The sequence below is a fragment of the Chelonoidis abingdonii genome, chromosome 16 (assembly GCF_003597395.2).
Source record: "Chelonoidis abingdonii isolate Lonesome George chromosome 16, CheloAbing_2.0, whole genome shotgun sequence".
Taxonomy (NCBI): Eukaryota; Metazoa; Chordata; order Testudines; family Testudinidae; genus Chelonoidis; species Chelonoidis abingdonii.
Window position 1 is genome coordinate 20,724,747 of NC_133784.1, and position 26,910 is coordinate 20,751,656.

A 26,910-nucleotide genomic window follows, 5' to 3' on the forward strand; every position below is an offset into this window, starting at 1 on the left:
CAGGCCAGGGCTTTTGTATGACAACGAGAGGGAGACCAGGGGAGAGCAGCCTCGGACCAGGGGCAGTGACACTGCGGCCAGCACACACAATCCCACGGCTTCATCTGAGTCATTAGGCTGGGCTGCTGACATTCTCAGCATGGTCTGGGAGAAACCGGCTGCGCCATTGTGAGTGGAGACTGGGGAGCTATTTACCAACCGTTCTGCAAGTAAGGGAACTGCTCATCCAGCGTCAGAATGAGGCAAACTTTCCATGCAGGAGTGTGGCTTACAGAGGGAGGCAGAGAGATACTAAGGGGCCTCACAAGGACCAACTCTCCCATTACAGAGCTGTGGAGGTGACAGAACCCCATGGCAAAGCAACAGGGTGGTTTTGGTGCAGTGCTGCTAATCGTCCAAGGCTTCGCCTGGGCGCTGTGATGGCCGGAGGTGGATGGAATCTCCCCTTGGTTGGGGAGTCTTTGGGGTCAGACCCATCTCTGCTATAATCCCAGCTCCCTTGAACAGGGGAGGGAGGGGTTCACTCACTGTAGCCCGCACACCCCTCCCCCCAACGGCAGCTTTGCCAGGGGAAGGTGCATGCTCCGTCTTTCACAGGCCACACCATGGAACTGCATTGATGGGACATTCGTGCAGGGGCTTAACATCTCTACATTTATGGCAGCCTTTTGAGTCCCCAGACTTTGGTAGTCACAGGCTGTGTGTTACTTTTCATAAACCATGAGTTGCACAAAGATAGTAATAGAGAGAGGAGAGCTAACGCATGAGCGCGGCCCTCCGTCCCTCCCTCAAGATCTTTACACCGAGGTCAGAAAAGACACACTCTACCTCAGTCAGTTATTGACTTGATAGAGAATTACAGGGTGGAGCGCTCTGACCTATGTTTTGTGGGGGGGGGGGGGTCAGCCTTGGTGATCAGAATTGTCCCTAGAAATTTAGGAGAAAGCAGCACTCACAGCCTTTGTAGATGTCGGTAGGGATCTGCACGGCGGCATATGAATAGTTAACCTTGGTTTTGAAGTTCACGTCTTCGGTAAACTCCAGCTTCAGGGAGTTGGACTTCTCCCTTTCAATCTCTTCTCCCTCTGGATCGTCCTGGGAAGAGAACAGAACACAGCTTGTCAACACACCACCCAACCTGGGACAGGTAGAGCGAGTGGCGGGAAGGCCAAGCATGGGTAGCACTTAGCCCAGGACAGCCCAAGCACAGTGAGATCCCACGGTGGTCCAGCGGCCAGACCCATGCCACGCATCAACGCAATGCGGGGCAGATGAAGGCACCCGTGCATGTCAGAATGCTCAGGTTGGCATGGGACTGCGTAGCTGTAACCCATGGGCTGGCTGGCTCGCCAGCCCTATCACCCACCAGGACTAGAGCATGGTATGGATACCAGCCAGGCAAAGTGATCACATGCACTGGGGAGGTAGACAATCCTAACTCTAATGCAGTGATTAAATTTAACCCCTCACTGCCCACCTCCTAATCACATCTGGAGGCACAGACCCAAAGAGCCTCGGCAAGAGCATTCAAGGCAGGGGGCTTAGAAAGAAACCCTCTGCTCTCCACAGAAAAGGCTGGTTGAAGCCCCAGAGACCCAAGGTTCAGCTCTGAGCAGGGTGTTACCCTACAGGGTTGGCTCCAGGCAGTTTGTGCCAAGAGTGCATCTCTCTTTTGGTGGGTCCCTAGAGACCACAGGGGCTGGTTTTCCAGGTGTGGAGCCCACACAATGGCTAGTGCTGTAGCCACTCAGCTCTGCTGACACAATCAGACCCACAGCATCTTTCTGCTCTGCGTGGATGTTACAGCTCCCGTGGCACTTTGTGGAAGAGGAGGGGTTTCCCCTACTGTCTTGGAGGATATTTCCCTTCCCCTCCCCCCAGTCAGGGCTGGCTCCAGACACCAGCTTAGCAAGTAGGTGCTTGGGGTGGCCACTCTGGAGAGGGGCAGCACGTCCAGGTGTTCGGCGACAATTCAGCAGAGGGACCCTCACTCCCACTAGGAGCAAAGGACCTCCCGCTGAATTGCCGCAGATCGCAATCACGGCTTTTTTTTTTTTGGCTGCTTGGGGCGGCAAAACCCCTGGAGCCAGCCCTGCGCCCAGCCATTGCGCTCTGCAACGTTTGTTTCCCTCTCACCCCAGAAGTGGCTGCATTTCAGTCAGGCTGCATGCACCGAGTTTGTAAAGAGCCTTGGGCTCCTCTGAGATGGAAGGCGCTATCAACATCACAACACTTCATGTTACTATGGTTGCTGGCGTCTGAGGAACGCCAGGAACGAGTTTCCCAGACACAGTCAACCAGCATAATTTTCTGCAGTAACTCAGCCCTCATCCCATTTCTTACCGTGCCCCCTGCTGGGAGAACCTTATTCCCCACAGTGCCTCCTACTGGGAATGGAGTGGCTGGCAGTTCCTCTCCCATTCCTACAGTGCCTCCTACTGGGAGAGGTCAAGGCTGGCATAGCAGGGCACTCCCCCTATAGCCTGTGCTATTCCCAAATACCCTGCTGGGAGAGGCTGGGACTGGAGTAACTATAAACTCCCTAAAGCCAATTCCCCTCCATCTCTGCAGCAGCGATGGAGCAGCTATCAGATCCCTCCAGCCTCTCCTGTTACCCAGAGGCAAGCTTGGAGCTTTGTGTATCAACTCGTGTAGGTGGAGATGACGAGGGAAGCTGGCTGTGTGCGAGGACAAGTCGGTTCCTGGCTCGCTCCTTGGCTCCGTGTCACCTTGCCTCTCTGTTTTCAGTGGCACCGCAGGTATTAAATCAGACAAAAAATAAAAAATAAAAACCACCCTGAAAATCAATTAGCAGAAAAAGGCGACTATCAAAGAACAAATTAAAACAGAGTGTGGCTTAGCGCTCTGTCAATAAGCAATACAAACAATATTTAATTATGGTGGAGAGACGGCAAATTCCCCACTGCTGGAGCTGAAACACACTAGCTCTCTTTCACACTCCACTTCCCTCTCTCTCGCCGAAGCAGACTGCCGTATCCTTGGCAAGGAAACTGAACGAAGGGACCTGTTGCCGTTTAGAAGGAGATTTAACCTGGTGAAGAGGCAAAAAATCTCTTGAAAAAGAAGCATGGGGCTGGACTCTGATGACTTGCTGGCCCCATGCAGGCCAGTGCGGGGGTCTCCAGAAAGCTACGTGCATGCAGGGGCAGGGGCAGATCACAGCTGAGATGCAGGCCTGAGAGCTGAGCAACACTCTGTGGCATTTACGGATGCAGATCTCACCACAATGGCCAGCAAGGGGCACGGAGGCTGCTCCAGGTGCAGCCAGCACAAAACAGGGAGTGAAGGAAACTCCAGTAACATGCCACTCCAGAGCCAAGCTCATCTGCCACAGCCTAGCAGGCCCATCTAGCCTAGGGCCATACCCACAGGAGCTTGGAGAAGGACATTGGCAGTGGCAGGTGCTGCCACTGGGGACAGGAGGAACCTCTCCTCTCTGCAGGACACTTCTCTCTGTGGAGCCAGCATCACCCCCCAGAGGGAGACTGGCAACACATCCCCTTCCAGCAGGCCCCCTAAAACTCCCTCCAGCTGAGGGATGGGGACACCAGTGAATGGTCCTTTCTCCCTCCGGCTAGTCACTGCAGTGATGGGCACATGACAAATACAGCAGATTGGAGAAACAGAGACATACACATGCTCAGTGGAGCAGCCCGGGCTACTTGGATCAGGGCTGCTCTCCTGGCTGTTCCAGCCGCTGAGAGCCCAGGGGAAGGGGGTGTGTGGCCTGAAAGGCCCCCAGGACTCTGTGGGGCAGGGCCTCTCAGCTTTCCCCTAGCACAGACCTCCTCCGGAAGCAAGAGATTATCTGGCTGGTCACCTCCCTCCCTTTGTGATCGCTGAGACAGCTCCTGCCTTCCACCTGGCATCTACAGCCACGGCTTACATGGAAAAGCAGTGCTAGCACACTACTGCATGGGACCATCATGCAAGGGAGCAGCTTGGGCTGGGGTATTTGGTGGGGGAGAGATTAGCCCGGAATCAGTTTCCTGGGGTCTAGTGTCTTAGAGACCTTAGCAGGAGGGCCCAGCTCTCTCTGGGCCTGGTATATCACTACAGAGCATCTGAGGGATTCTGTGGGGCAGACAGGTCAGGAATGCTATGGCCCAGGGCTTTCGCTACCTCTGGTTCTCAAATGCTGCACTTCCTCTCTGCATCCCCCTCCCCACATCTTTAAGGCATGAGTGAGCAGGAATCATAGAATATCAGGGTTGGAAGGGACCTCAGGAGATCATCTAGTCCAACCCCCTGCTCAAAGCAGGACCAACCCCAACTAAATCATCCCAGCCAGGGCTTTGTCAGGCCTGACCTTAAATACCTCTAAGGAAGGAGATTCCACCATCTCCCTAGGTAACCCATTCCTGTGCTTTGTCACCCTCCTAGTGAAATAGTGTTTCCTATTATCCAACCTAGACCTCCCCCACTGCAACTTGAGACCATTGCTCCTTGTTCTGCCATCTGCCACCACTGAGAACAGCCGAGCTCCATCCTCTTTGGAACCCCCCCCTTCAGGTAGTTGAAGGCTGCTATCAAATCCCCCCTCACTCTTCTCTTCTGCAGACTAAATAAGCCCAGTTCCCTCAGCCTCTCCTCATAAGTCATGTGCCCCAGCCCCCTAATCATTTTTGTTGCCCTCCGCTGGACTCTCCAATTTGTCCACATCCTTCTGTAGTGGGGGGCCCCAAAACTGGATGCAATACTCCAGATGTGGCCTCACCAGTGCCAAATAGAGGGGAATAATCACTTCCCTCGATCTGCTGGCTGCTGGCAATGTCCCTACTTATATAGCCCAAAATGCTGTTAGCCTTCTTGGCAACAAGGGCACACAGTTGACTCATAGCCAGCTTCTCGTCCACTGTAACCCCTAGGTCCTTTTCTGCAGAACTGCTGCCTAGCCATTCGGTCCCTAGTCTGTAGCAGTGCATGGGATTCTTCCGTCCTAAGTGCAGGGCTCTGCACTTGTCCTTGTTAACCTCTTCAGGTTTCTTTTGGCCTAATCCTCTAATTTGTCTAGGTCCCTCTGTATCCTGTCTCTACCCTCCAGCGTATCTACCACTCCCAGTTTAGTGTCATCTGCAAACTTGCTGAGGGTGCAGTCCATGCCAGACCGTTAATGAAGATATTGAACAAAACTGGCCCAAGGACTGACCCTTAGGGCACTCCACTTGATATCAGCTGCCAACTAGACATGGAGCCATTGATCACTACCCGTTGAGCCCGACGATCTAGCCAGCTTTCTGTCCACCTTATAATCCGTTCATCCAATCCAAACTTTTTTAACTTGCTGGCAAGGATACTGTGGGAGACCGTATCAAAAGCTTTGCTAAAGTCAAGATATATCATGTCCACCACTTTCCCCATATCCACAGAGCCAGTTATCTCATCATAGAAGGCAATCAGGTTGGTCAGACACGACTTGCCCTTGGTGAATCCATGTTGACTGTTCCTGATCACCTACCTCTCTTCCAAGTGCTTCAAAATGGTTTCCTTGAGGACCTGCTTCATGATTTTTCCAGGGACTGAGGTGAGGAGCTGGTGTGTAGAAGGGGCTGGGCCCACCTCTTCATCAGATTCTGCCCTCCCCTCCAGTGAAACCAACACAGCCACATTTAAATACCAGCTTAAGGAAAGAGAACCAAGATAGGCTCCTGAGCTATCTGGAGAGGAGTGAATTCTCCTCGAAAAGCAGCTTGATGCCTGTCCCATTGTGCCTGTTTCCAGACTGAAGTACGGATCTTTGAGCCTGTATGAGACAGGCTGATTGCGGTAGCAGAGATGATCCCAGGGAAAACGATAAGAGATGTGACTGGAAGAGAGAACAGCCCCAGATGCTACTAGCTGCTACAGCAGGGCTGCCAGTTTGATTCCCTGCATGGCTTGGAAAGCTCCTCCTCTGTCCCAGTCTGCCGCACACACAGCTGCCAGTCCCAGCCCTTTCTGGCTGAAGCTCAGCCCTGGTGCCTTGGTTTTCTTCTCCTTCAGCCCCATGGAGACAGGCAGTCTATATAGCGCCTTCCTCCAGAGAGCTCCTGCTGATTGGCTGTGAGAGAGGAGAGCCCTGCTCACTCTGATCCTGGGCCCTTAAAGGAACAGTGTCCTGTGGTTCTCCCCATCCAACTCCTAACTCCCCAGGACCGCTTCCCCTCTTCTGCTACGAGGCCATTTCCTGGGCCTCTGTTCACTCCAATCCCCTGGAATGGGATCTTCTGGCCCCCTCTACTCTTAAAGGACCAATATGCCCGGTTAGAGACAAGTACTTCCTCCAGCTTCCAATCCAGCCTGGCACATGAGCAGCCCCTTCCTTGCCTTCCAGAACGACTGCCCTTCCAGAGTCCAGTCTGACGCCAATTCCACCGGGCTCAGTCCTGTCAGCAGGCAGCCGGCTCCAAGTGCCACCATCTGGCACTGTGACAGTCATCAGACAAAGCTGGCAGCCGCACCAGGTAGAAGCAGTCCCCTGCCTTCCCTAACCTCGCTGGCTGGGATTCCTGGCAGGCCCCTTAGACCAGTACCTCCAGGAAATGAGGCTCCTTCTCTAGAGAATGGAGAGAGACTGCTGTCTTCTGGCAGCAGGGCCCTAGGCTCCCTGTGCTCATCGAGGTCCCAAAGCTGGCCAGTGCACCTGGGGTCTTCCTCCTCATCAGACAGGGGCTGGCCATCTGCTGTGTCAGGCACAAGGTCAGCACACTGCTCTTGCTCCTAGGGCTGTCTGTGCCTTCTCCCCCAAACAAACAAACAATCATCCCCCACTGGGGATCAGCTCAGGTCCGAACTGTGCCCTGTTCCCTGGCTGGGCAGGATCTAACCCAGATGCTCTGCATTAAGAGCAGGGAAGAGACTTTCACTCTTGCATACGCCAGCAGGGTACGACATTGATTTCCCCTTGCAGTGGGCACACATGCAAAACACAGTGATTCCTACAGAGGACAGTTTGCTTTCTTACCAGATCAGCTGTGGGTCACCAGTGTCATTAGATGTTGATAGATGTTTGGCTGTGTGTGTGTGTGTGTGTTATCTCTGTGTGCCACCCCAGCCCTGCGCAGACAGCTGGCACGGCAGACCTCGAGCGAACGACCCAATGACTACAAGATCCGTTAAGGGATGAAGGCACCCAGCCAGGTTTATTGTCGACAAAGCATGTACTAGTATCCCACATGCTCTACCGGACCACTAATCGTTTTATGCCTGTAACAATGGACCAGCTCAGTGAATGGCAGGACTTTCCTCCCTAAGGCCAGACAAAGATACTCCCTCTGAGATACGTCTTTATACCCCAATACAAACAAGTTAGTACTGCTCCTTTGATATAGTTAGTTACTACTCCCTGAAGTTGCTAGTTATCACCCATCACCTTGTACATGTTGGTTCAATCAAAACATCTCTATTACATCCTGATCATATCTTTTAGCAGGGGTCGGTGTGTTCCTGTTATCCTTGGGGAATGTTTTTGTACCATCCTTGATATTGGGATGTTCTGGTACCACTTGATATCAGGTTGTGTTTCCGTGAACACTCTGTGACTAGCACTTCTCAGGAATGTGTATTTTTCCAATACCAGTCCTGTTCTTGCCAAATTCTGTGAGCAGCTCCTGCCTCATACCAGGCCTTTCATACAAGCGCTTATGTCTCAGGCTCTCTTCCCACTACAGCCCCCACTTCTGATTCCCTCCTGCATTACAACCAGTGCAGAAGGCTATTCCAGCTGAAAAGCGCTTTGATCTCACATTTTTTTTTCACCGTGCCTGCTGATTGGTTGCTCTGGGCATTTCACAGAGCTTAGGACAGGGAATAGGTTGGTCAATTTCATGAGTGTCACTAGTCAGTTTCCACGCCCTGCTCCTATCTGGCGGTGCAATGGCAGGGGACGCTTATATCTCAAAAAAATAAAAAGCCGTTTAAACTGAATTTTGGTGTTTGCAAGACCTCAGGTTTGGGCCTATAATACTTGAGTGTGTCCCTGTAAGCTTGAACTTTGCACCCATACAGCACCTGCTGCTCCCTGAGGAACCACTCCTCCCTTCAGCACCTATGGCTCTAATTACCCCAGCCAGTGCCTGAGGTCATGTCTGCATGAGGAGAGCTTTTGCCAGCATAATTCAGGCAAGTGCTGCCCCTAGCAAAATAAGCTAGTCTGGTAAAAGCGCAGCATTGCTAATACAGCTGCATCTGCACTTAAGGTTCCTGCTGACAAGGCTCTGTCAGTCAGGGTGACACCTCGTCATGCTCCTGACTGACATGTCTGCAGTGTAGCCCTGGCCTGAGTTATCCAGCTTGGAGCTTCTCTGTCTGAAAAAAACAACCAAAAGAGCCATGCAAGTGTGTAGCGAGGCGGTGTGGCTCCCCTCCTCCTCAGGGAGGGCTGAGCCCTGTCAATCATCCCCCAGGGCGGAACCGCTGGGCGGAAGTCCCGCCCCTCAGAGGGTCAGGCGACGACCCGGAAGGATAAAAGCCGGGCCTCAGCTTTCAGTCAGGCCCCAGCCGCCGCCGGGAGCAGACATGCCTGCCGGCTCTCATCACTGGGAGGCTGCTGAGGCCCGAGGCCAGTATCAGGAGCTGCCAGAGCTACCCCGCGCCCACTACGATGAGGAGCTGCCAGAGCTACCCCGCCGCCGCTACGACGAGGAGCTGCCAGAGCTACCCCGTCCCTGCTTCGGCCCCGAGAAACCGTCGGACCAGACCTGGGCCACCCTCCTGGAGGTATTCCCGGACCTACAACCCAGCCCTGAGTGGGAGGAACCCATGGTGCTGGGCGACCCTGCGGACCAGGCAGGAAACGAGGGGGAAATTGGAAGTAGCCCGGGGGCAGCTGACTACAGTCAGGCTGCAGAAGGCCCCGAGCCTATGGCCATGTGCTTCGGTCAGGATCCCCACTGATCGCTCTGTCAGTGTGTTTCGGTCAGGATCCCCCTGACCACTCTGTCAGTGTGTTTCGGTCCGGATCCCCACTGACTGCCACTAGCGGCAACAGCCGCTACTATGGCCCCGGGCTGGAACGCAGAGGAGTGGGTGGACCTGCGTTCCCCCTGCCACCCATAACTGGGTGGCAGAATCCCCTTCCCCCTGACCCAAGGAGACTATTGTGGTTGCCACTGCTCTGCCCTGCTCCACAAAGGCTAGAGCTGCTTGTACTGTGTTTGGTGCCCCGCCCGACCCAAGGCTATAGACTTTACCACTGCTCTGCCCTGCTCCACAAGGGCTAGAGCTGTTTGTACTGTGCTTGGTGCCCCGCCCGACCCAAGGGCTGGGCCCCCTCTAACTTTGTCACTGCTCTGCCCTGCCCAAAGGGGCCAGAGCCCATAGAGACTGTAACTGTATTTGTTGGTGCCCGCCTGCATCAAAGGCTGGGCCCCGTTGACTTTACTTGTGCCCAGTCCTCTCCATAGGGACCGAACGTCCCCGGACGGTGGGCCACGGGTCCAAGGGACCGGACCCTCGGAGGACAGAACAAGGCCAGTGTGGCTCCCCTCCTCCACAGGGAGGGTTGAGCCCCGGCAACCCTCATCACAAAGTGCCAGAAGAACTCAGTCTTCTCCCTGCCAGCACGACCATGATGCCCTGGGATTTGCAAGACCAAAGCTCTCATTCCATCCAGAGAGAGAGCCAGCCGTGCTGACCTTTGACGCTGAGTTCCTGGCATGGCCTATTGACACCGCTGGATGCATCAGACAAATAGATTGCTGACTGAGATGAAGTCACACCAGAATGAATCTGGCCCACAGATGTATTAAAGAGAAGCTCCCAGTGGACCCCTAACCTTGCAGAGAGCAGGCTCGAACCATGTTCCTTGTGTGCACCTTGCTCAGTGGCCAAGGGAAGCAGAGAGAAGGGCATGGTAGGGGAGTGAGGCAGGCTGTAGCCATGGTGGCACAGCACCGAGCAGTTCGGTAGCAGACCATTGTGAAGCTTTCCGGCTGCCCCTTCATGGACCGGAGCAGGCAGCACTGCTTTCCCCACCACTCTTGCTGTGCACACCATTTGCTGCTTGGCGATCTGCAGTGCGACATGGAGAACGGCTTCCAGGGCAATTTGGCTGGTGTTTGAAGCCTCTCTCCCCATCATTCCTCCTCTGCTCCAACATGCCTCTTGAAAAACTGGAGTGCCTGCTTTGCAAATGCCAAGTAGTTGAGAGTTAGCCTTCCGCCAGGCCTGGCTGGCGCCGCAGACCCATCTGACAGCACGGAAAAGCACAAGGACACCTCTGGCTGGGGCTCAAGGCTGACAATTATCATGAGCCCAGGGGATAAGATGCTCATCTGATTTCCAAAGGCTTTGTCCTTGCTCCTAACCATGACACTCTGGCATCGAGAAAGGCTGCCAGGACGGGAGTTATAAACAGAACTGCAGATAACGCAGGCTCGGCTGCTGCTCCCCTCCATGCACAGATCTCACCTGAAGGCTCCCTTTGATTGCAGTTGCAATCACTCATGCACTTGAGACACTTGAAGCAGGCCTGATATCAGGTTCTCCGCTGCTCATCCCAGACAAGCCCTGAAAGGGGGACCAGAAAGCTAGTGCAGTGCTGTCTCCAGAAAGGAAGCAGCATCCTGCATTACAAAGCCAGTGTCCTGGGCCAACAGACTCGGCACTGCATGGCCATCTTGATCACTTAATCCCACGGCCAATGAAGCACTGTGTTTGGGGCATGGCTACAAAGAATTCAGCAAGGAAGGAGATTAAAAAGCTCCTTTTCTGAGCAGCTGAAACAAAGGAAGACAGCCCAGAGGTGGGGCTAAGAACCAGATCCAGGATATGGCGGGAGCACTCTGCCTTTGTAAAGGAACAGACGTGTGAACAGAAGCCAGAGATTGCTAGGAAAATACAAGTGGAAGCTACTCCCAGCCCAACTCAAGAAGGACATGTTAATTCCCCAGCCCTCTGTTACAACCAGCCAATCAAGGCTCTTCCCTGGCTGCCTCAAAATCACACCATATGTCCAATGAAGAGAAAATTAATAAGCTAATGAAGCTGATGGCCCATTTCAGTTCATTTGAAGGGGAAGCACACCTATCAGGAGCTGCAGAAGCGGGCCAGGGCTGTGACTAACAAACAGCGATCGTGAGGCAGAGGACGGGATAGGAGCACAGCGGCAGAAATGCAGAAATCACTCCCACCCCATGGCAATATCTGGACACAGCTTAGGGTGCGCTGAGGGAACAGTGCACGCAGGATTAGCTGGGTGGGCTGCAGGCCAAGCCTCAGATACACTGGCAAAGCAGTGGGGGGCAGGTGCCGGCAGGACTGGAAGTCAGGATTGAGGGGCCCTGGTAGAGCTGGGTGGCCAGGGGGAGCCAAAGGTCTTCAAATTACAATTTTGAGGATTTCAATAACTCAGTCATGGTTAGGGGTTGTTATAAATGTGTATGGGTAGGGTTTTGTGCAGGAGGTCAGACTAGATGATCATATTGGTCCCTTCTGACCTATGAGTCTATGAGTCTATGAGACTAGCAGGAGCTGCGGGTCAGGACAGGGGTGCTGGTAGAGATGAAATTCGCCCAGTGCTGGCCTCTGCCGTCTTGGCTCTAGCTAGTAACATGAGTCTCTGACTTTCACATACGCTGCACATCAACCCTGACCCCTCAAAGGAAACCTAAATCCAGCCCTAGTAACAGGTTGGCACTCACGAGCAGCTCAAAGATGGCACCTGCCTCGCTCCCAGGCTGGATCATCCCCTGGTGATGAAGGTTCATTAAGCATGCAGCTTATTTATAGCTGCACATGCTCCATTTGACAGGAGTATGCAGCCCGCACTGGAGGCAGAGAGCACAGTTCAGCTCTAAAGCCAGTCCCTGCTCTCCCCACAGCATCATGCTAATTATGGCATCTCACCAGCACAAGCAAGAGAACAAACCACCCACGCTCCAGCCAGCCTCAGCTGATGGACCCTCACAACATAACTGGGGTGGGGTGGAAAGAGAAAAGGCAGCAATTAATCCCTGCAGGTGTTTGAAAGGATGTGAGGGAGCCTAGGGGAACATAGGTGACCAGACAGCAAATGTGAAAAATCAAGACGGGGGTGGAGGGTAATAAGAAAAAGACCCAAAAATTAGGACTGTCCCAATAAAATCGGGATATCTGGTCACCCTAGAGGGACGACAGCTCTCCTGTGCGTTGGTTCCCCTTCTTACACTACTCACTGAGGCACAAACACCCAGTTCCTCCCCTCCCCGCCCCCAGGGGACATGTTGTGACACATTAAGGACAAGCAGAGGGCAATCACCATGCCCCATCTGCTGGAAAATATCTTCTCCTTGCTAATGCAGGCAGGTTGACAGCGGCAGAATGGTCCCATCGCTCTCTGCACAGCATCGGCTCGTAAGCACCAACGGCCGTCCTCACCATCCTGGGTGAGTCCTCTGCTCCCCATGGCAGTGACCCTGGATGAACCCTGATGCTGACTCTCCTCCCGAGAAGGAGTAGGACTCTGGAGGCTGCCGAGACACCTCCAGACCAGCAAGGAGATGCTGCCTGCCAGCTAGAGATGCCTCCTCCTCTCTGGTGTTGACTCCTTAGGAGCCCTTTTGGGTCCCCCTGGCTCTCAGCCGGCTAAAGGGTCAGCACTAAGGCAGTGTGATCAGCCATCGCAAAGAGAACACGCCCCCCAGACTCGACTTCAGGTCAGTTAGCTTGGAGGGAGGGTCTGGTCCCTTCACATCAGAGGGGAGCAAAAGGCAGTGTCCTGGGAATTTGCAGGCTGGTCCCTCACAAATGTTACTGGCATTGCAGAAAGGGAATAGGCCTGAAGCGAGTTCGCCCCACAGAGGGTCGCCTTCCTGTGACTCTGATACCACTTTCTGGGCTCCTTTCCTTGTCCTTTCGGAAGAATGCCTGGGGATACGTTCAAGAGCCTACAGGGCTGGGAGGGTAGAGGTGCAAGATGCTAATCTGCCCTCTCCGAGAGGTTAAACCCACTTCCTGCCATTACCAGCTCTCACAATGAACCAGCAGATCTCCTGCTCTTGCTGGCTCTACAAATAGCAGGTGCCTGCTGGAAAGATGGGGCACAAATGAATGAAAGAGACTGGAGAAAGCCAGGGGGCCTGACCTATCGACAGAGAGAAGCAGCTATGTTCCCAAGCAGTTATGGTCCTTCGGTAGGACTAGCCAGTAGGCTGTTCCTGGGTGTTCCTCCACGCCTACGAGAATGGTGCCTTTTTTCATGATCCATTGTGGCAAAGTACCTGCCTCTCCTTTTGTTAGCTCAGTCCTTCTTAGCCTCGGAGACACAGGCTTGGGCAAAGTAAAAGAAAAAAAACCTTCCCAATCTCGCAGGGTCTGGCTGATCCCTTCTCAGCCAGCCCCTTGCTCTAGTTTCCTCTCCTTCTGGGGAGAATGCAATCTGCCTTGCAGGAAAGAGTCTCAGAGTTCAGCTGCCCCTCCTTGCTGGCAGCTACTCTGCTTCTCTCTTCCTCCCCCACACCTTGCTTCCCTGCCAGGGAGGATTTAAAAAGGTCTCCAGCAATTGGGGCCAGCTGAACCTAATTAGTTCCCTGATAACCCCTGTCCCAGCTGAACCTTATTCCTCCAGGGCTAATCTTCCGGGACCAATTACTACCCCTCTCTGGATAAGCTAATTGTCCTGAGTTTGCCACATATCCGCCCCCCCCCCCCCCCCGCTAAACACTACGGGGTTGGGCTACTTGGCGAGATAAGCAGTGCACCTCGGACAAGGCATTGCATTGCCTATTTGGGTTCCGGACGTGCGAACCGGAAGTGGAGAGGGTTGAAGGCGATAGGAAACCATTCGTTACCGGCATGTTGTCCTGTTTGTGATCATATGCAACGGGGGCATGGTCCGTGACCAGGGTAAATCTCCGTCCGTAGATAATAGCGGAAGCTTTCTACGGCCCAATTTACTGCCAGGCATTCTCTTCTTCCACAGATGGCGTATTTGTCGCTAGGCAGGAGGTTCTACTGAGGAGAGGACCGCGGGTGTTCGTCATCTCCGACACTTTTGGGAATGCACCCCACGCCCTACTTCCGAGGGCCTCGTCCTGTAGGATAAACTCTCCTGCTCAGTCTGGGCTACTTATGGGTCGTGCAGAGGCCGTTCGAGATCTGCAAAAGCGCTTCGGCCACAGCAGAGATCTTTACTATGTCTGCGGCCCGAGCCTGGTCAGGTCCGTTAATGGCATTGCCCTTTTGTGAGCAATGGCGGAATGAAACCGCCTTTATAATACCACGATCAGGAATGCTCGGACCTTGTTTTTCCGGAGTGGCGGGGGCACTCTTGTATGGTGTCTAGTTTGTTAGTTGAGGTCCGCCCACTCCTCCACTATATATCCCTAAGGTATTTGGCCTCAGTCTACCACTCCGACTCGAACACTTGGAGATTGCGGTCTAGTCTTGGCCCTTCTCGGGTATCTCGGATGCTCTACCTTTCCGAGGTGCGTGAACTCATGGCAGTCCTGGTGTCCATCATGACTGAGATCACATCATTTCAAGATAGGCACAGGTCCTCGCTTTGATGGCAGTGGATCAGTGCCTTATGATACCTCATTACGAGGTCCTTGCCCATTTCGAGTGTTCTCGCTCCTGGACTAAGGCTCGCCGGCGGATGTTACAAAATGTATGTTGGTGTAGCGGCCGATTCGGTTTGCCGGCGGTTCAATTCCCTAATCTGGATGAACTGGCTGGTGCGATAGGCATGCTCATATGCCGTCCAATATAAAGAGGGTGAGGTCAGGTGGTACTCTTCTGTCTACATGCACTGCCCTGGGCTGTTGGTAAACAGCACCGAGTCACATTGAGTCTGAGGTCCAAGGCATAAGAGTTTCGCAGGCGCTCCTTGGACTGCAACGTTGTCCAGAGACGCGTATCCCAACAACAGGTTGGAGTTCTGGAAAAGGGCTCATCGACTCCGATGATAAGGTTCCTTGGTTGACGTAGCCAGGTACCTGCCTTACAGCTTGCTATGGTTACGATGTCGTTGCGTATGTGGTGTCACCACTACCAGGCTCAGGATGAGGCCCTTTTCGCACAACTCTGGTGTGACCTTACGATTTCACCTTTTCCCAGCCTGGACAGTTTGGAAAAGTCTCCTGTGCCGACGGTCGGGGGTGGGGGCGGCTTCCCTTTATAGGTGGTGGTCCACACTGGCAAGGCCTGGCTTCCTTGGGGGTGCCTTGGTCCCATTCTCAGGGAGGGCAGCGGCCTGCATATACGTGCCTGGAGATTGGGTGTCTGATGCATCGGACCCTTGGATGAGGAGCCCATGTGGGGGAGAGAAAAATTTTTTAGCCACCAGAAGTCAGTCTCTGTTTGCTGAGCTGAAGACTCCAAAGAGACCTGATGCCTTTCAGATATGAACTCAAGGAACTCAGTTGTAGCGAGCATGGAAACAATGTCCGAGCTCTTGTGCCTTCGCTCTCTGAAGTGGCCAAACTCGGGTTGCTCACAGACACATTCTGTGTACCTCTCCGATGTATACTGAGGTTGACAGACGAAGGCAGCCCATCCTGCTCTTTCTGCACAAGCCCTGCAATGTCTCGTGGAACTTCTGTTGATAGCCACAACATCCATTTAAAAGCCTTTCACCTGCGGGCGCCGGAACGTGAAGGGCGTCTGAATCCTTGAGAGGATTTTATTCTGTCGGCAAGAGTGGTCCCTGCAAAGATAGTGACCCTCGCCAGGTTTATAATGCAGGGACAGGCTGTGCGTGAATCTTTATGCATGGCTCGACCATAATGCGTCGAATGGCACCTGAACAATCCACTGGTGCCGTCTGGCCCCTAGGTTCTAGTCCGGAGACAGTGGGACCTGGGGGGCGGAGGTGCCTGTCCTTGGAGCAAAGTGCCGTTGAATTGTTGTCCCTGTAGATCTCTCTCCCAGGGCCAGCATCTTCCTGACCTCTTTCCGAATTTCTTCTCTCTTGGCCTCCGGGATCCGGTATGGCTTGACGTGCACCTTCACTCCGGGCTCTGTGAAGATGTGATGGTGAACCTCCGTAGTCCTGCCTGGCTTCTCCGAGAATACATCTTGGTTGCGTTTGACCAGGCTGATCGCCTCGGATCGTTGTTCCGGGGTCAGCTCCGGGGATATTCCCACCAGGTTGGGCTGATCGCCTTTAGGGGGTGGCGCCCCCAGCGCAGCTACCAGGGTTTCTCTATCCTGCCAGGGTTTCAGCAGATTTATATGGTAGATCTGCTCCAGCTTCCGGCGACCCGGCTGCCGGACCTTATAGTCAACTTTTCCTACCGCTTCGATTACCTCATAGGGTCCCTGCCATCTGGCCAGGAGCTTGCTCTCCGCCGTAGGTATGAGCACCATCACCCGGTCCCCCACCTGGAACTTCCGGGACTTTGCTTGACGATTGTAGTACGTCCGTTGAGCCCCTTGGGCCTTCTCCATGTGTTCGCGCACAAGGGGGGTGACTCTGGCGATTCGGTCTCTCATTTGTAGCACATGTTCCACAATGTTTCTCCCCGGGTTCGGCTGCTCTTCCCAGTCTTCCTTAGCCAGGTCCAGGATGCCCCTGGGGTGTCAACCATATAACAGCTTGAAGGGGGAGAATCCAGTGGAAGCCTGAGGAACTTCCCAGACGGCAAACAGCACATAAGGTAGCAGGGCATCCCAGTCTTTTCCATCGCAGCTGATCACCTTCCGTAACATGTTCTTCAATGTCCTATTAAAGCGTTCAACAAGGCCATCAGTCTAGGGGTGGTAGACCGACGTTCTGAGGGTCCGTATGTGGAGCATGTTACACAAGTCCTTCATCAGCTTAGAAACAAAGGGGGTTCCTTGGTCCGTCAGGATCTCCTTAGGTATCCCTACTCTGGAGAATATCTGGACTAATTCTTTGGCTATGGACTTGGACATGGTATTCCGTAGGGGAATGGCCTTGGGGTATCGGGTGGCATAATCTAGTACTACCAGGATGTACTGATGATCCCGGGCTGAATTTTCCAATGCCCCCACTATGTCCATAGCTATTCGCTCGAATGGAACCTCAATAACTGGTAGAGGTACCAGAGGGGCCCATGTAATTGGCACTCCGGACAGGAGGAACAATATCGCCGGACGGCTGCATAAATACCGGGCCAAAAAAACCTCTGTAGAATCCGATCGAGGGTCTTATCCATCCCTAGATGGGCCCCAAACAGATGACTGTGGGCTTGATCCATTACCGCTCTTTGATGCTTCCGGGGGACCAAAAGTTGTTCGATGACTTGCTCTTGGACGCGGACTACTCTATACAGCAGATCTTTTTTAATCTTTTTTTAATATGGTCCCGGGCCCTTAGCTCTCCCTTCCACTGGGACCCCATTCACCTCGACTACTTCCTTAAAAATCTTGTGGTATATGGGATCATTGGCCTGATCCTGACCAAAATTCCCACGTGCGGTCCCTATTTGTCCCATTTCGGGGGGGTCCACCTCCATCTCCCCCTCAGGGACAGCCCCGGGGAGACCCGTCCAACAATTGGGTTGGAGTTGGCTGATCTAGTCCCGCTGTCAGCCGAGTCCCTTCTTTCCCCTGCCAGTGTAGGTGTCAGGTACGGGTCAGGATCCTCGTCCCCCTCCTTTGCGGAAGACCAAATCCTGCTGAGACTCGGAAGCGGGGTTCTGTAGTGGGGTCCCCTTATCTGGGCCACCCTTTGTTTTACACCATTTCTTTCCCAGATTATTCCTGCGATCCCCAGGGAGTTCCTCCCTTCCTTCTCCCTCGTTTCCCGCGGGGAGTAGGCCAATCAAACCCCGGGAGTTCGTCGATAAGGACAGGGTAAGGGAGTTTCGGAATGACTCCACTGGTCACCTCGGTGGGGTTCCGAGAACTTCTCAATGGTGAATGGGGGACGTCTCGGGTGTGTAGTAGATGATATCACCCATTGTACACGGAATATTCCCGCAGGGCATTTGCCTGGTGATAGTTGGGTGCGTCCTGTGACAGCTTCCCTGAGACCAGTGTAACTGCACTGCCGAGTCTATTAATGCTGTTGTGTGTCTCTTTATCCGTTTCAGCTTTAACGGCCTCCCCCTATGTAATCTATGATGGGACCCATCGCAACCATCGAAGCTCGACTTATTACGTCTCGCCTATTGTGTTCCCTGTTTTCCAGTCAACTGCATAGGCTCTCCAGATTAGGGCATTGGCAGTAATATGGCTTGTAATGTGTCTCACACAGGCATAACATCGGTGTTACCCCACCCTGGGCAGCCCCCTATTTTTTGGGCTGTGGGATGTATCCCTCATGAGCCTTTTCCCCAGTCCTCAGATCTCTCTGGGTGCCGGTGGTCTCTTCCGCTCCTTGCCTCCCTTCAGTTTTCCGCCGGAGCTAGGCAAACCGGGGCTCTCTGGTTCGTAGAGGTGGCCTCCGATACTGGGCCTTCCTTCCCGTTGGTACTTGAGAGAACGTTCTCGGGCTGCTAGTGCCTTCTCCTACAAGAAAGCAAGCAGATCTCATCAGCAGGAGGTCATTTTGTCAGTACCCATCCCCGTCAGTCCCAGGCGGCAACTCCCCTCTCATGGTACCTTGTCCAACACCAGGATCTTACTACCTTCCGGCCATGGGCCTCCATGGGCGTGAGGCCACTTCGAGCAAGGTGTATCAAGTCAATAGCTGGACCTCGTGGTTTGTCTCCTCGTTGGTTATTCCCACTCGGTGGAAGGCTGCTGGGTTCTTTGACGGCGTGTTAGCCTTTGCCCTCGCCAGGATATTTCACCCATTCCGCGACGCAGTAATCCATAGCTGCTTCTCTGCGTGTCATTGTCGAAGTAGGCGTTTCTGGGTCTCCCCACATAGGGAATGGAGCAAGCAGACGGCCCACTGGTCTTGGGGCCGCGCATCCTGCCAGTGCCGTTCCTCTCGTGCCTAATTCACACAGCTAACATCGGGCACCGCTGGCAGCACCTATTTTTTGGGCTGTTCTGGGTGTTACCTCTCCTGAGCCTTTCTTCTCCAGTCCTCCAGTCTCCTCGTGGGTACTGGCCTGGTGGCTCTCCTCCTCCTGCCCCCTCCATTATTTTCCGGCCGGAGCTAGGGCAACGGCGCCATTAAGGCCTGGCGATAGAGGTGGCCCTCGATTACTGGAGCCTTCCTCCCCAGCTGTTGAGATAATGTCTCGGCTGCTTAATGTGCCTCTCCACAAGAGGCAAGCATCGTCATTCAGAGAGGAATCTATTTTGGACGTACCACCCCCGTGAGATGTGTTCTGGCAGCAACACTCAATTGTACTGGTCCACACAGGATCTTATATCCTTCTGCCGCCCCCGCCCTATGGCCTGGCGGTGCACTTTCACGAGGCAAGGTGATTCAAAGTAATAATGCTGGGTACTCGGTGGTGTTTTTTGTCTCCTTCTGGTACTTCCATCGTGGAAGTCTGGGGCTCTATTGCACCGCGACGTTATGCCTTGCCCTTGCGCCATGGATTTTCCACTTCAGCGAGACGTAATCCATAGCTGCTCTGCTCAGTCTGTCGAAGGAGTCTATTCTGGAGCTCCCAATAGCGAATGATGCCAGCAGAGCCCATGGTCTTGGACGTATAGGGCCCAGGCCTCCCTGCAGTGCTCGACTCTTCTCGACGCTCAATGACATTACGCCTCTTAGCTATATCGCGTACATTCTGTTGTCATCTTCTGCAAGTGAGTTGCCTCAGCCGCCAGCCGACTCCCTGGGCCCGTTGCATCATCTGAGTAGGTGCCTTAACTGGTTACTACCTCGTTCAGTTGCTCAGATCTTGGCTGCCTGCTCATTCAGCAGCTGGTTGGTCTCCTGTTGCACCCGTCGCGGACTCCCGCTGGGCAGCCACTGCGCACTTGGTACGCCTCTTGTTGGCGTGGTGCCTGCATCAACGCTCAGTACACTCCTCCATTTTGCCAAAAAAAAAAAAATTTTTTTTTTTTTGGGGTTTTTACCTTGCGTGATGTTGCACAGATGCCTCATCTCAACTGCCAATCCCGCACCCTACACCACGTGTGGCGAAAGTACTCCTCTCTCCTTTCTCGTGTACTCAGTCTTCTTTACCTCGGATGATCACGGCTTGTGGCAAAGTAAAAAAGAAAAAAACCCTTCCCAATCTCGACAGGTAGCTGGTTGTATCCTTCTCAGCCAGCCCCTTTCTCTAGTTCCTCTCCTTCTGGAGAGATCAAATCTGCCTTGTGCAAGAGAGAGTCTCAAAGTTAGCTGCCCCCTTACTGCTGCAGCTGCCTGCTTTCTCTTCCTAACACAGACACACATATAAGATATATACACACATAGAACAGGTCTGCCAGGAAGGATTTAAAAAGGTCTCCAGCAATTGGGGCCAGCTGAACCTAATTAGTTCCCTGATAACCCCTGTCCCAGCTGAACCTTATTCCTCCAGGGCTAAGCCTTCCGGGACCAATTACTACCCCTCTCCTGGTAGCTAACTGTCCTGAGTTTGCCACACTACCCACTGCCCAAGGCAGATTGCCTGTGCTGGAGGTTGTGTCCTCTGTCTCATCTTCACTTGCATCCTGGGAAGAGTTCCACTGGTTTCATTTGGGGCCAGATTCTGGGGCGATATCACAGTGTGAGATTGGGAGGGCAGGATCTAGCCCAGAATGAATAAAGCTGTTTGCACGTGTAATGGCACCTCCTAATTGGATCAGCTGCTGGGACTGAACGCATGAGCCTAAATGCATGAGCCCGGCAGCTTGAGCTGAAGAAGCAGCTGCATTAGCACAGAGGAAGCAGCAGACTCACCAGCCTCTGTTAGCCATTAGAGGGGGACAAACAGCCGCGCCATGCTAGCTGGGATTGCACGCAGGCATGCACACACAGCATAGTTCATTCCTCTGCAGTCGGACTAAACAGTGGGCTCCCTTGCTGTCCCTTCAGCCATTCGCTCACAGGTCCTCCTCCTCGTCAGACTGCAGTGCTGCCCCAGGGAAAAAGGCTGCTGGTTGGGGATGGCAGCCCTACATGGTGCCAGGACAAATGATGCCAATGAAAAAGCATCATGACATCCTAGCATATGTGTAACCCACGGCCTAGGGTGTGTTCCTTAGGGTCACCTCTGTGCACAAGCCACAACTGCAGGTGTTCCCGTGCTTAGCTCTGGAGGTTCCTGGCCCAGTCTCTGATACAGCAGCAGGTTATTTGTCAGCTGCAGAAAGCTGCGTCCTCTGTCTCATCCTTTAAAAGCCATAGACAAAGCCCTGGAAACTCCCTCCATGCAGCCCAAACCTGGCCTGGGGACACCCCTGTGAGGGGTGAATGCTTCCAGCATCCGGACAGCCTGTGACTCTTCTGATAAGGAGGAAGATTGTGCTGTCCCTGCGCACCAAACTAAGGAGGCAGTATCCAAGGAGGACTTGACACAACAGACCGCAAGGGGTTTCAAGAAACCCTTTCCCCTCCACTGGCTGAAGAAACATGGAGCTGTTTAGAAGTGTCCTTGTCGCATCGTTCTCTGTTCTGGTGCCGGGGTGTGTGTGCATTGGAAATAAGTTACAGTAACGTCTCGCTTAATGTTGTAGTAATGTTCTTGAAAAATGCGACTTTAAGTGAAATGATGTTAAGTGAATCCAATTTCCCCATAAGAATTCATGGAAACAGGGGGGGTTAGATTCCAGGGCACCTTTTTCACCAGACAAAGGACTCCTATCCAGACAAAAAACTCCTATCTGTCTGTCTGTCTGTCTATCTATCTATCTACACACACACAGTATAAGTTTTAAACAAACAATTTAAAACTGTACACAGCAAAGATGATTGTAAAGCTTGGTTGAGGTGGTGGAGTCAGAGGGTGGGATATTTCCCAGGGAATGCCTTACTGCTAAATGATGAACAGGCAATTGGCTGAGCCCTCAAGGGTTAACACTTCATTGTTAATGTAGCCTCACACACTACAAGGCAGCACGAATGGTGGGAGAAGAGACAGCATGGCAGACAGAGACAGAGACACACTGTGTGTGTGAGAGAGAGAGAGATGCGCATTGCCCCTTTTAAGTACACTGACCCCACTCTAAGTACAATGCATTTTTAAACAGATCAGCAAGTTGAGACAGCAGCTCCTGCCAGCAAGCTCCCTTCATCCTGAGCCCTGTCATGTCCTCCCCACTGTATGGACGGGGTAAGTGGGGTGCAGGAGCAGGGGGGAGGGGGATACTCAGACATCATCTCTCCTCTCCCCGCCCTGCCCAGCAAGCAGGAGGCTCCGGAGAGCAGCTCCAAGGCAGGGGGCAGGAGCAGCACATGGCAGTGGGGGGAGTGACAGCTGAACTGCCGACAACTGATAGCCTGCTGGGTGGTTGCTGCACAGAGAACTTAGAGGAGCGGGGAGCTGATAGGGGGAGCTGACAGGGGGGCTGCCAGTCCACCCTGGTTCCAAGCTTCCACCAGCTAGCTCCAACAGGCTGCTCTTCCTGCAAGCAGTGGACAAAGCAGGAGGCTGCCAAACAGCGTTATAAGAGAGCATTGCACAACTTTAAACGAGCATGTTATCTAATTGATCAGCAACTTAACAACAAAACAACGTTAACCGGGACAACTTTAAGTGAGGAGTTTCTGTATTTAATGAGAAATCAAAGACAAAAATCAAACCCCCAATGAACGTGACCTCAGGAGTGGAGCGGAAGAGGTAAGATGGGGAGTCAATGCCGAAAAGCGAAGACTGCCACAGCTGACTCCATTCACCACGGCCAGGATCAGCTGACATCTGCTGAGCTGCCATCAATCAGAATTCCCAGCCAGCTTGTAAGTCAGACTTGCAGCATGCCTGCAAGGCGATTTGATGAAAGGGGAACATTGGGCTGGTGCCCTTGAGAAGTCCTGGAGGCATTTGTTATTTGTTTCTCCTTTTATTCCCGCTTGCTTGTCACCTTAGAAATACCAAGTCTGTCAAATGTGGTCTCCCTTGGTTTTGCTGGAGGACTCAATGCATGTCTCGGGGATGTGGGCTCTGAGCTTTCTCAGCTTTGAATTAACAGGTCCGGGCGCTGAACGCATTAGAATGAACTCTCTGAGCATTAGAGAGGCATTAGCCAAAAATACCCAGGAAGAGAATAATGAGTTTTAAACAGTCCTGACAAAAAATATCTTTATCCTTCTAAGTGATCAGGTTTCGCTTTTTACTATTGTTTATTATTTCCTGGACTGCGATTCCATTGCGGTAGGCACTGCCTAAACACACTTCCTTGATATCTCTGACATCACAATCCCTCCAGGTCTCCCATCACCCATAGAGTCTTCCAGGAAAAACAGGAGGGAGAAAAGCTGAATTTCTAATGATAATATTCAGATAAACAAACTGAAAGGAAAACTATTAGGCCTTTAAAAATAATAAAGAGGCAATAAAAATCCCCGAACGCCCTAGACCTACCGACAAGTCCATTTTTTCTTTGCAAGTCACTTTGCTGTCACAAACAACGACCAGTTGTCCCTCTCTGCCCATTCCGCAGACCGTGGAGGAGAGGAACAAAGATGAAATTTTGCTTTGGTAGAATAATACTCCCCTTACACTGCAGCTGTGGCAATAACGTTCTCCACGGCTTGGAAGAGTAACAGGACTGCTATGCAAGGCTTGCTTTTTAATTCCAGCCAGTGTACTGTGTGTGTGTAAATACACTGTTTATGGGATCCTAATACAGTAGACCTAGTAGCCTAGAAAGATGCTGAACTCAATTATGTGTGCAGTCTCCAAGCACAGGATGTGTATAGACCGTAAGGAATGATTGGAGCTCCCATGGAGGTGTACCTCAATGCTCTAAATCCAGATTCAGCCCTCAGTTACACCCGTGTAAATCCAATGACATCAACAGCCTGACCCCGTGTGAACCAATGGAGTTTATGCTAGACTTTGCACGGATTTAGCTGAGTTCAGAATCTGGTCAACTCCCCATAGTGTGTACTAGATGCAAAATTGAGCAATGGCTTAGGTGTGTGCAAATGACAAGTAGCCTGTTTTTCAGCAGAAGTCAGAGGCCAGGCCCCACTGCGGGAAAACACCTCAGTACACCAGATCTTAATCCAAAATACCTCTTTGAGATTGGCCGTCTCCTTTGAAGACTGGCCCCTGCTTAAAATACAGGCAGAGGAAAGAAGGATTGATGCCCAAGCTGGAAATGTTAAAAACTCCAGTTTTATCCTTTGAAATTACTATTAAGGACAGAGTCACAAGATGGCATTGGCATGCACCTCTTTGCTGTTTTCAACCACCTCTGTTCAAGGACTGGTGTATGTAGTGTAAAAAGCCAAGTTACACTCCATGTCACTGGTTTCTCTTCCAACAGGAAGATGCTCTGACAGACCCCCACTTGTTGGAAGGGCAACATCATTCAAAACCCGACCCTTCTAGGAAAGTACTATTTTCAGCTAGAGAAAAGTATTATTTTCACCCACTTATACTCACGGGAGAGTCTTAATGTGCTCTACAGATATTTCTTTATGAAGCTCCAAATTTCCCTATTAAGTAGGTGCCATGTTATACCTAGTTTGCAGATGAGTAAGTTAAGGTACAGCAAGGTTAACCCTTAGCATTTCTGCATCATCACTATAGAATACTGCAGTATTTCTTTATAATGAGGACAAAGCTTTGCCCAGGGGTTACACACTGAGTCAGTGGCAGAGCCTGTAGAACCCAGGAGTCCTGCTTGCTAATCCCCCTCTAGACCACACTTATGCCTCAACTGAGCTTTCCAACATCAGTCCTAGGACTCCTCCATTTGTGTGTGTGTATGCATGTGTGTGAGGGGGGTGTTGTTCTCTCTCTGTTCAGCATGAGCTTTCTGTCACTCACACCCATTTTGTGGCAAAACACACTGCCTTTTGCCCTCCACCATGGCTGGAGCCCTGCTTTCAGATGTAAAAAATCAAGGCTCATTCCCACCCCACACTGTTGTCATATTTATCCACTACTTCCAAGAAGCTTTAAACTACAGCAGATAGTTACAGACGCTCTGTCTGTCATTATGCTGTTATATGATCCACTTTTCAGTGGCTAATTAGTATTCTCCAAGTTTCAGAGCTGTCTGGCTGTTTTCATTCATCTATTCATATAGCCACATACACACAGATCCTGCAGACCAATCCTGCATGCAGCTATCTATATGTAGGATACTTCATGCGTCATTGAGACCTACAAGGCAACGTACACACATCAAGATCTGATGGTTGCCAAAGAGTAAATACATTGGGCCAAATATTTATCTGGGCGATCAATCTACTGACTTCAGTTGAGCTGTGTCTGATTAAACCAGGCATGAATCTGGCCCATAGTATGGAGTCACTGCAGCGCACATAAAACCAAATTATTATTATTTGGATTACAATAGCATGTAAGGGCTCTGTCAAGGATCAAGGCTCCAAGATGCTAGGTGCTGTGCAAATACATAATGAAGAGAGAGTCCCTGCCCCAGAAAGCTTACAGTTCAACCCTGATGCAACTGCACTGGCTGCGGCCAAGTTACCTCAGGGCTCAAGTATGCCATAGTGTAGACAAACACCTCAGCATTCTCAGACCACAATGCCTATGAGAGGAAGCAAGGCCCAGTGGTTGGACAACTAGTGTAGGACTTAGCAGATGTTGCTTCAATTCCTTGTACTACCACAGCCCTCCTGGGTGACTATGCATAAGTCACTGGGCCTCAGTTTCCACATCTGTGTAATGGGGATAATGGCCCGGCCCTGCCTCCCAGGGGTGTTATAAAAATAAATACATTAAGGATTGGAAAGCGATTTGAGAGCTACTGATGAAAAGTGCAGCGTAAGAGGTAGGTATTATTATCTACCTCTTCTGCTAGATCAGTGGTTTTCAACCTGTGGGCTGCGGACCAACAATGTTTAAGATTTCCAAAGGGGTCTGTGCCTCCATTTGAAATTTGTTAGGGATCTGCAAATGAAGGTTGAAAACCACTGTGCCAGATCCAGGCCCACTTCAGATTTGGAGTAGCTAGGTGCTAACTCTGCTGGAACTACCCTTGCACAGACCAGGGACGAATCTAGCCCAATGGAGCAAAAATAGGGGGTGCCATGGCAACCCAAGAGCAGCTTCCTCTGCTTTGCTTTGGAGATCTGTACCATTTATTAGCTCCATTGCAGTAGCGTGGTCCCTGCACCAAAGAGCTCCCAATCAATGTATAAGCATCTCCTTCAAATGTGTGTGAAACCTTCCCATAGTTCCTTTGTTCTTTCAGGACCTGAGATGGACCCAAACTGCAATTCAAAATATAAATTCCCTCTGCCTTGATATTTTGGGGAGGCTTGGAACCAAAGAGAGGCCTAGGTTTTCAGACTGAGTTCAGATGTATCCCGAAATGGCGGAAAACATGCATGAATAGCCAAGGTCCACAGATTTCCATCATTTAAGTCAGAAGAGCTGTACAAATATCTTCTTTAAAAAGTGCCAGTGGACCAAATTCCAGTTTATGTTATGCTAGTGTAGCCCCAGAAGAACGTGATTCGAATGAAGAGAGTTACTCTAGACTTACATCAGTCTGAGGGCCAAATAAGGCCTGGTCTCTATCCACGCTCAGCGCATTTTATTAAGCAATAATAAAATAAACAAACAAATAAATAATCATCATAATAGTATAAGTTCTGATCTGCTGGCTCCTAAAGGCTCAAAATCCAAAGGTAAATATAAAGAACTCAGCACTTATTATTTTTAAAATCTCATGATCTTTGAGGCTTGACTCCTGATTTTTGAATGCTGGAGGTTGGGCTATAATGACTGCTTCAGTTATTATTACTTACTTGTATCATGCTAGTGCCTGGAGGTGCCAGTAAGTGTCCTGCTGTGCGAGGTACTAAGTACATGTGTAATGAGCACATGGTCTCCACTCCAAAGGGTTAGTCTGTGTACTGAGTGTGTGTCTGCAATGCCCCTGCAGTGCCGCCCCAAGCATCTTCTATTTCCCTGTGGAAGTGTCAACATTTTAGTGAAACTCAGGGCTTACAGGTACGCTGTCAGGTCAAATCAGTCCCAAAAT

The 26,910-nt window shown here is 51.9% G+C and overlaps 2 protein-coding genes across 6 annotated transcripts in view; one reads left to right on the forward strand and one right to left on the reverse strand.

Moving 5' to 3' along the window:
• The window catches only part of CYB561D2 (cytochrome b561 family member D2), a 532,125-nt gene that overhangs the window by 194,051 nt on the left and 311,164 nt on the right, over positions 1 to 26,910 (forward strand). The window lies entirely within an intron of this gene.
• The window catches only part of CACNA2D2 (calcium voltage-gated channel auxiliary subunit alpha2delta 2), a 638,569-nt gene that overhangs the window by 147,551 nt on the left and 464,108 nt on the right, over positions 1 to 26,910 (reverse strand). For all 3 annotated transcript variants that reach the window (XM_075072870.1, XM_075072869.1, XM_075072871.1), the window contains exon 6: positions 957 to 1,095. In XM_075072870.1, the coding sequence (XP_074928971.1) occupies positions 957 to 1,095 (139 nt within the window). The remainder of the gene's footprint in view (positions 1 to 956; positions 1,096 to 26,910) is intronic.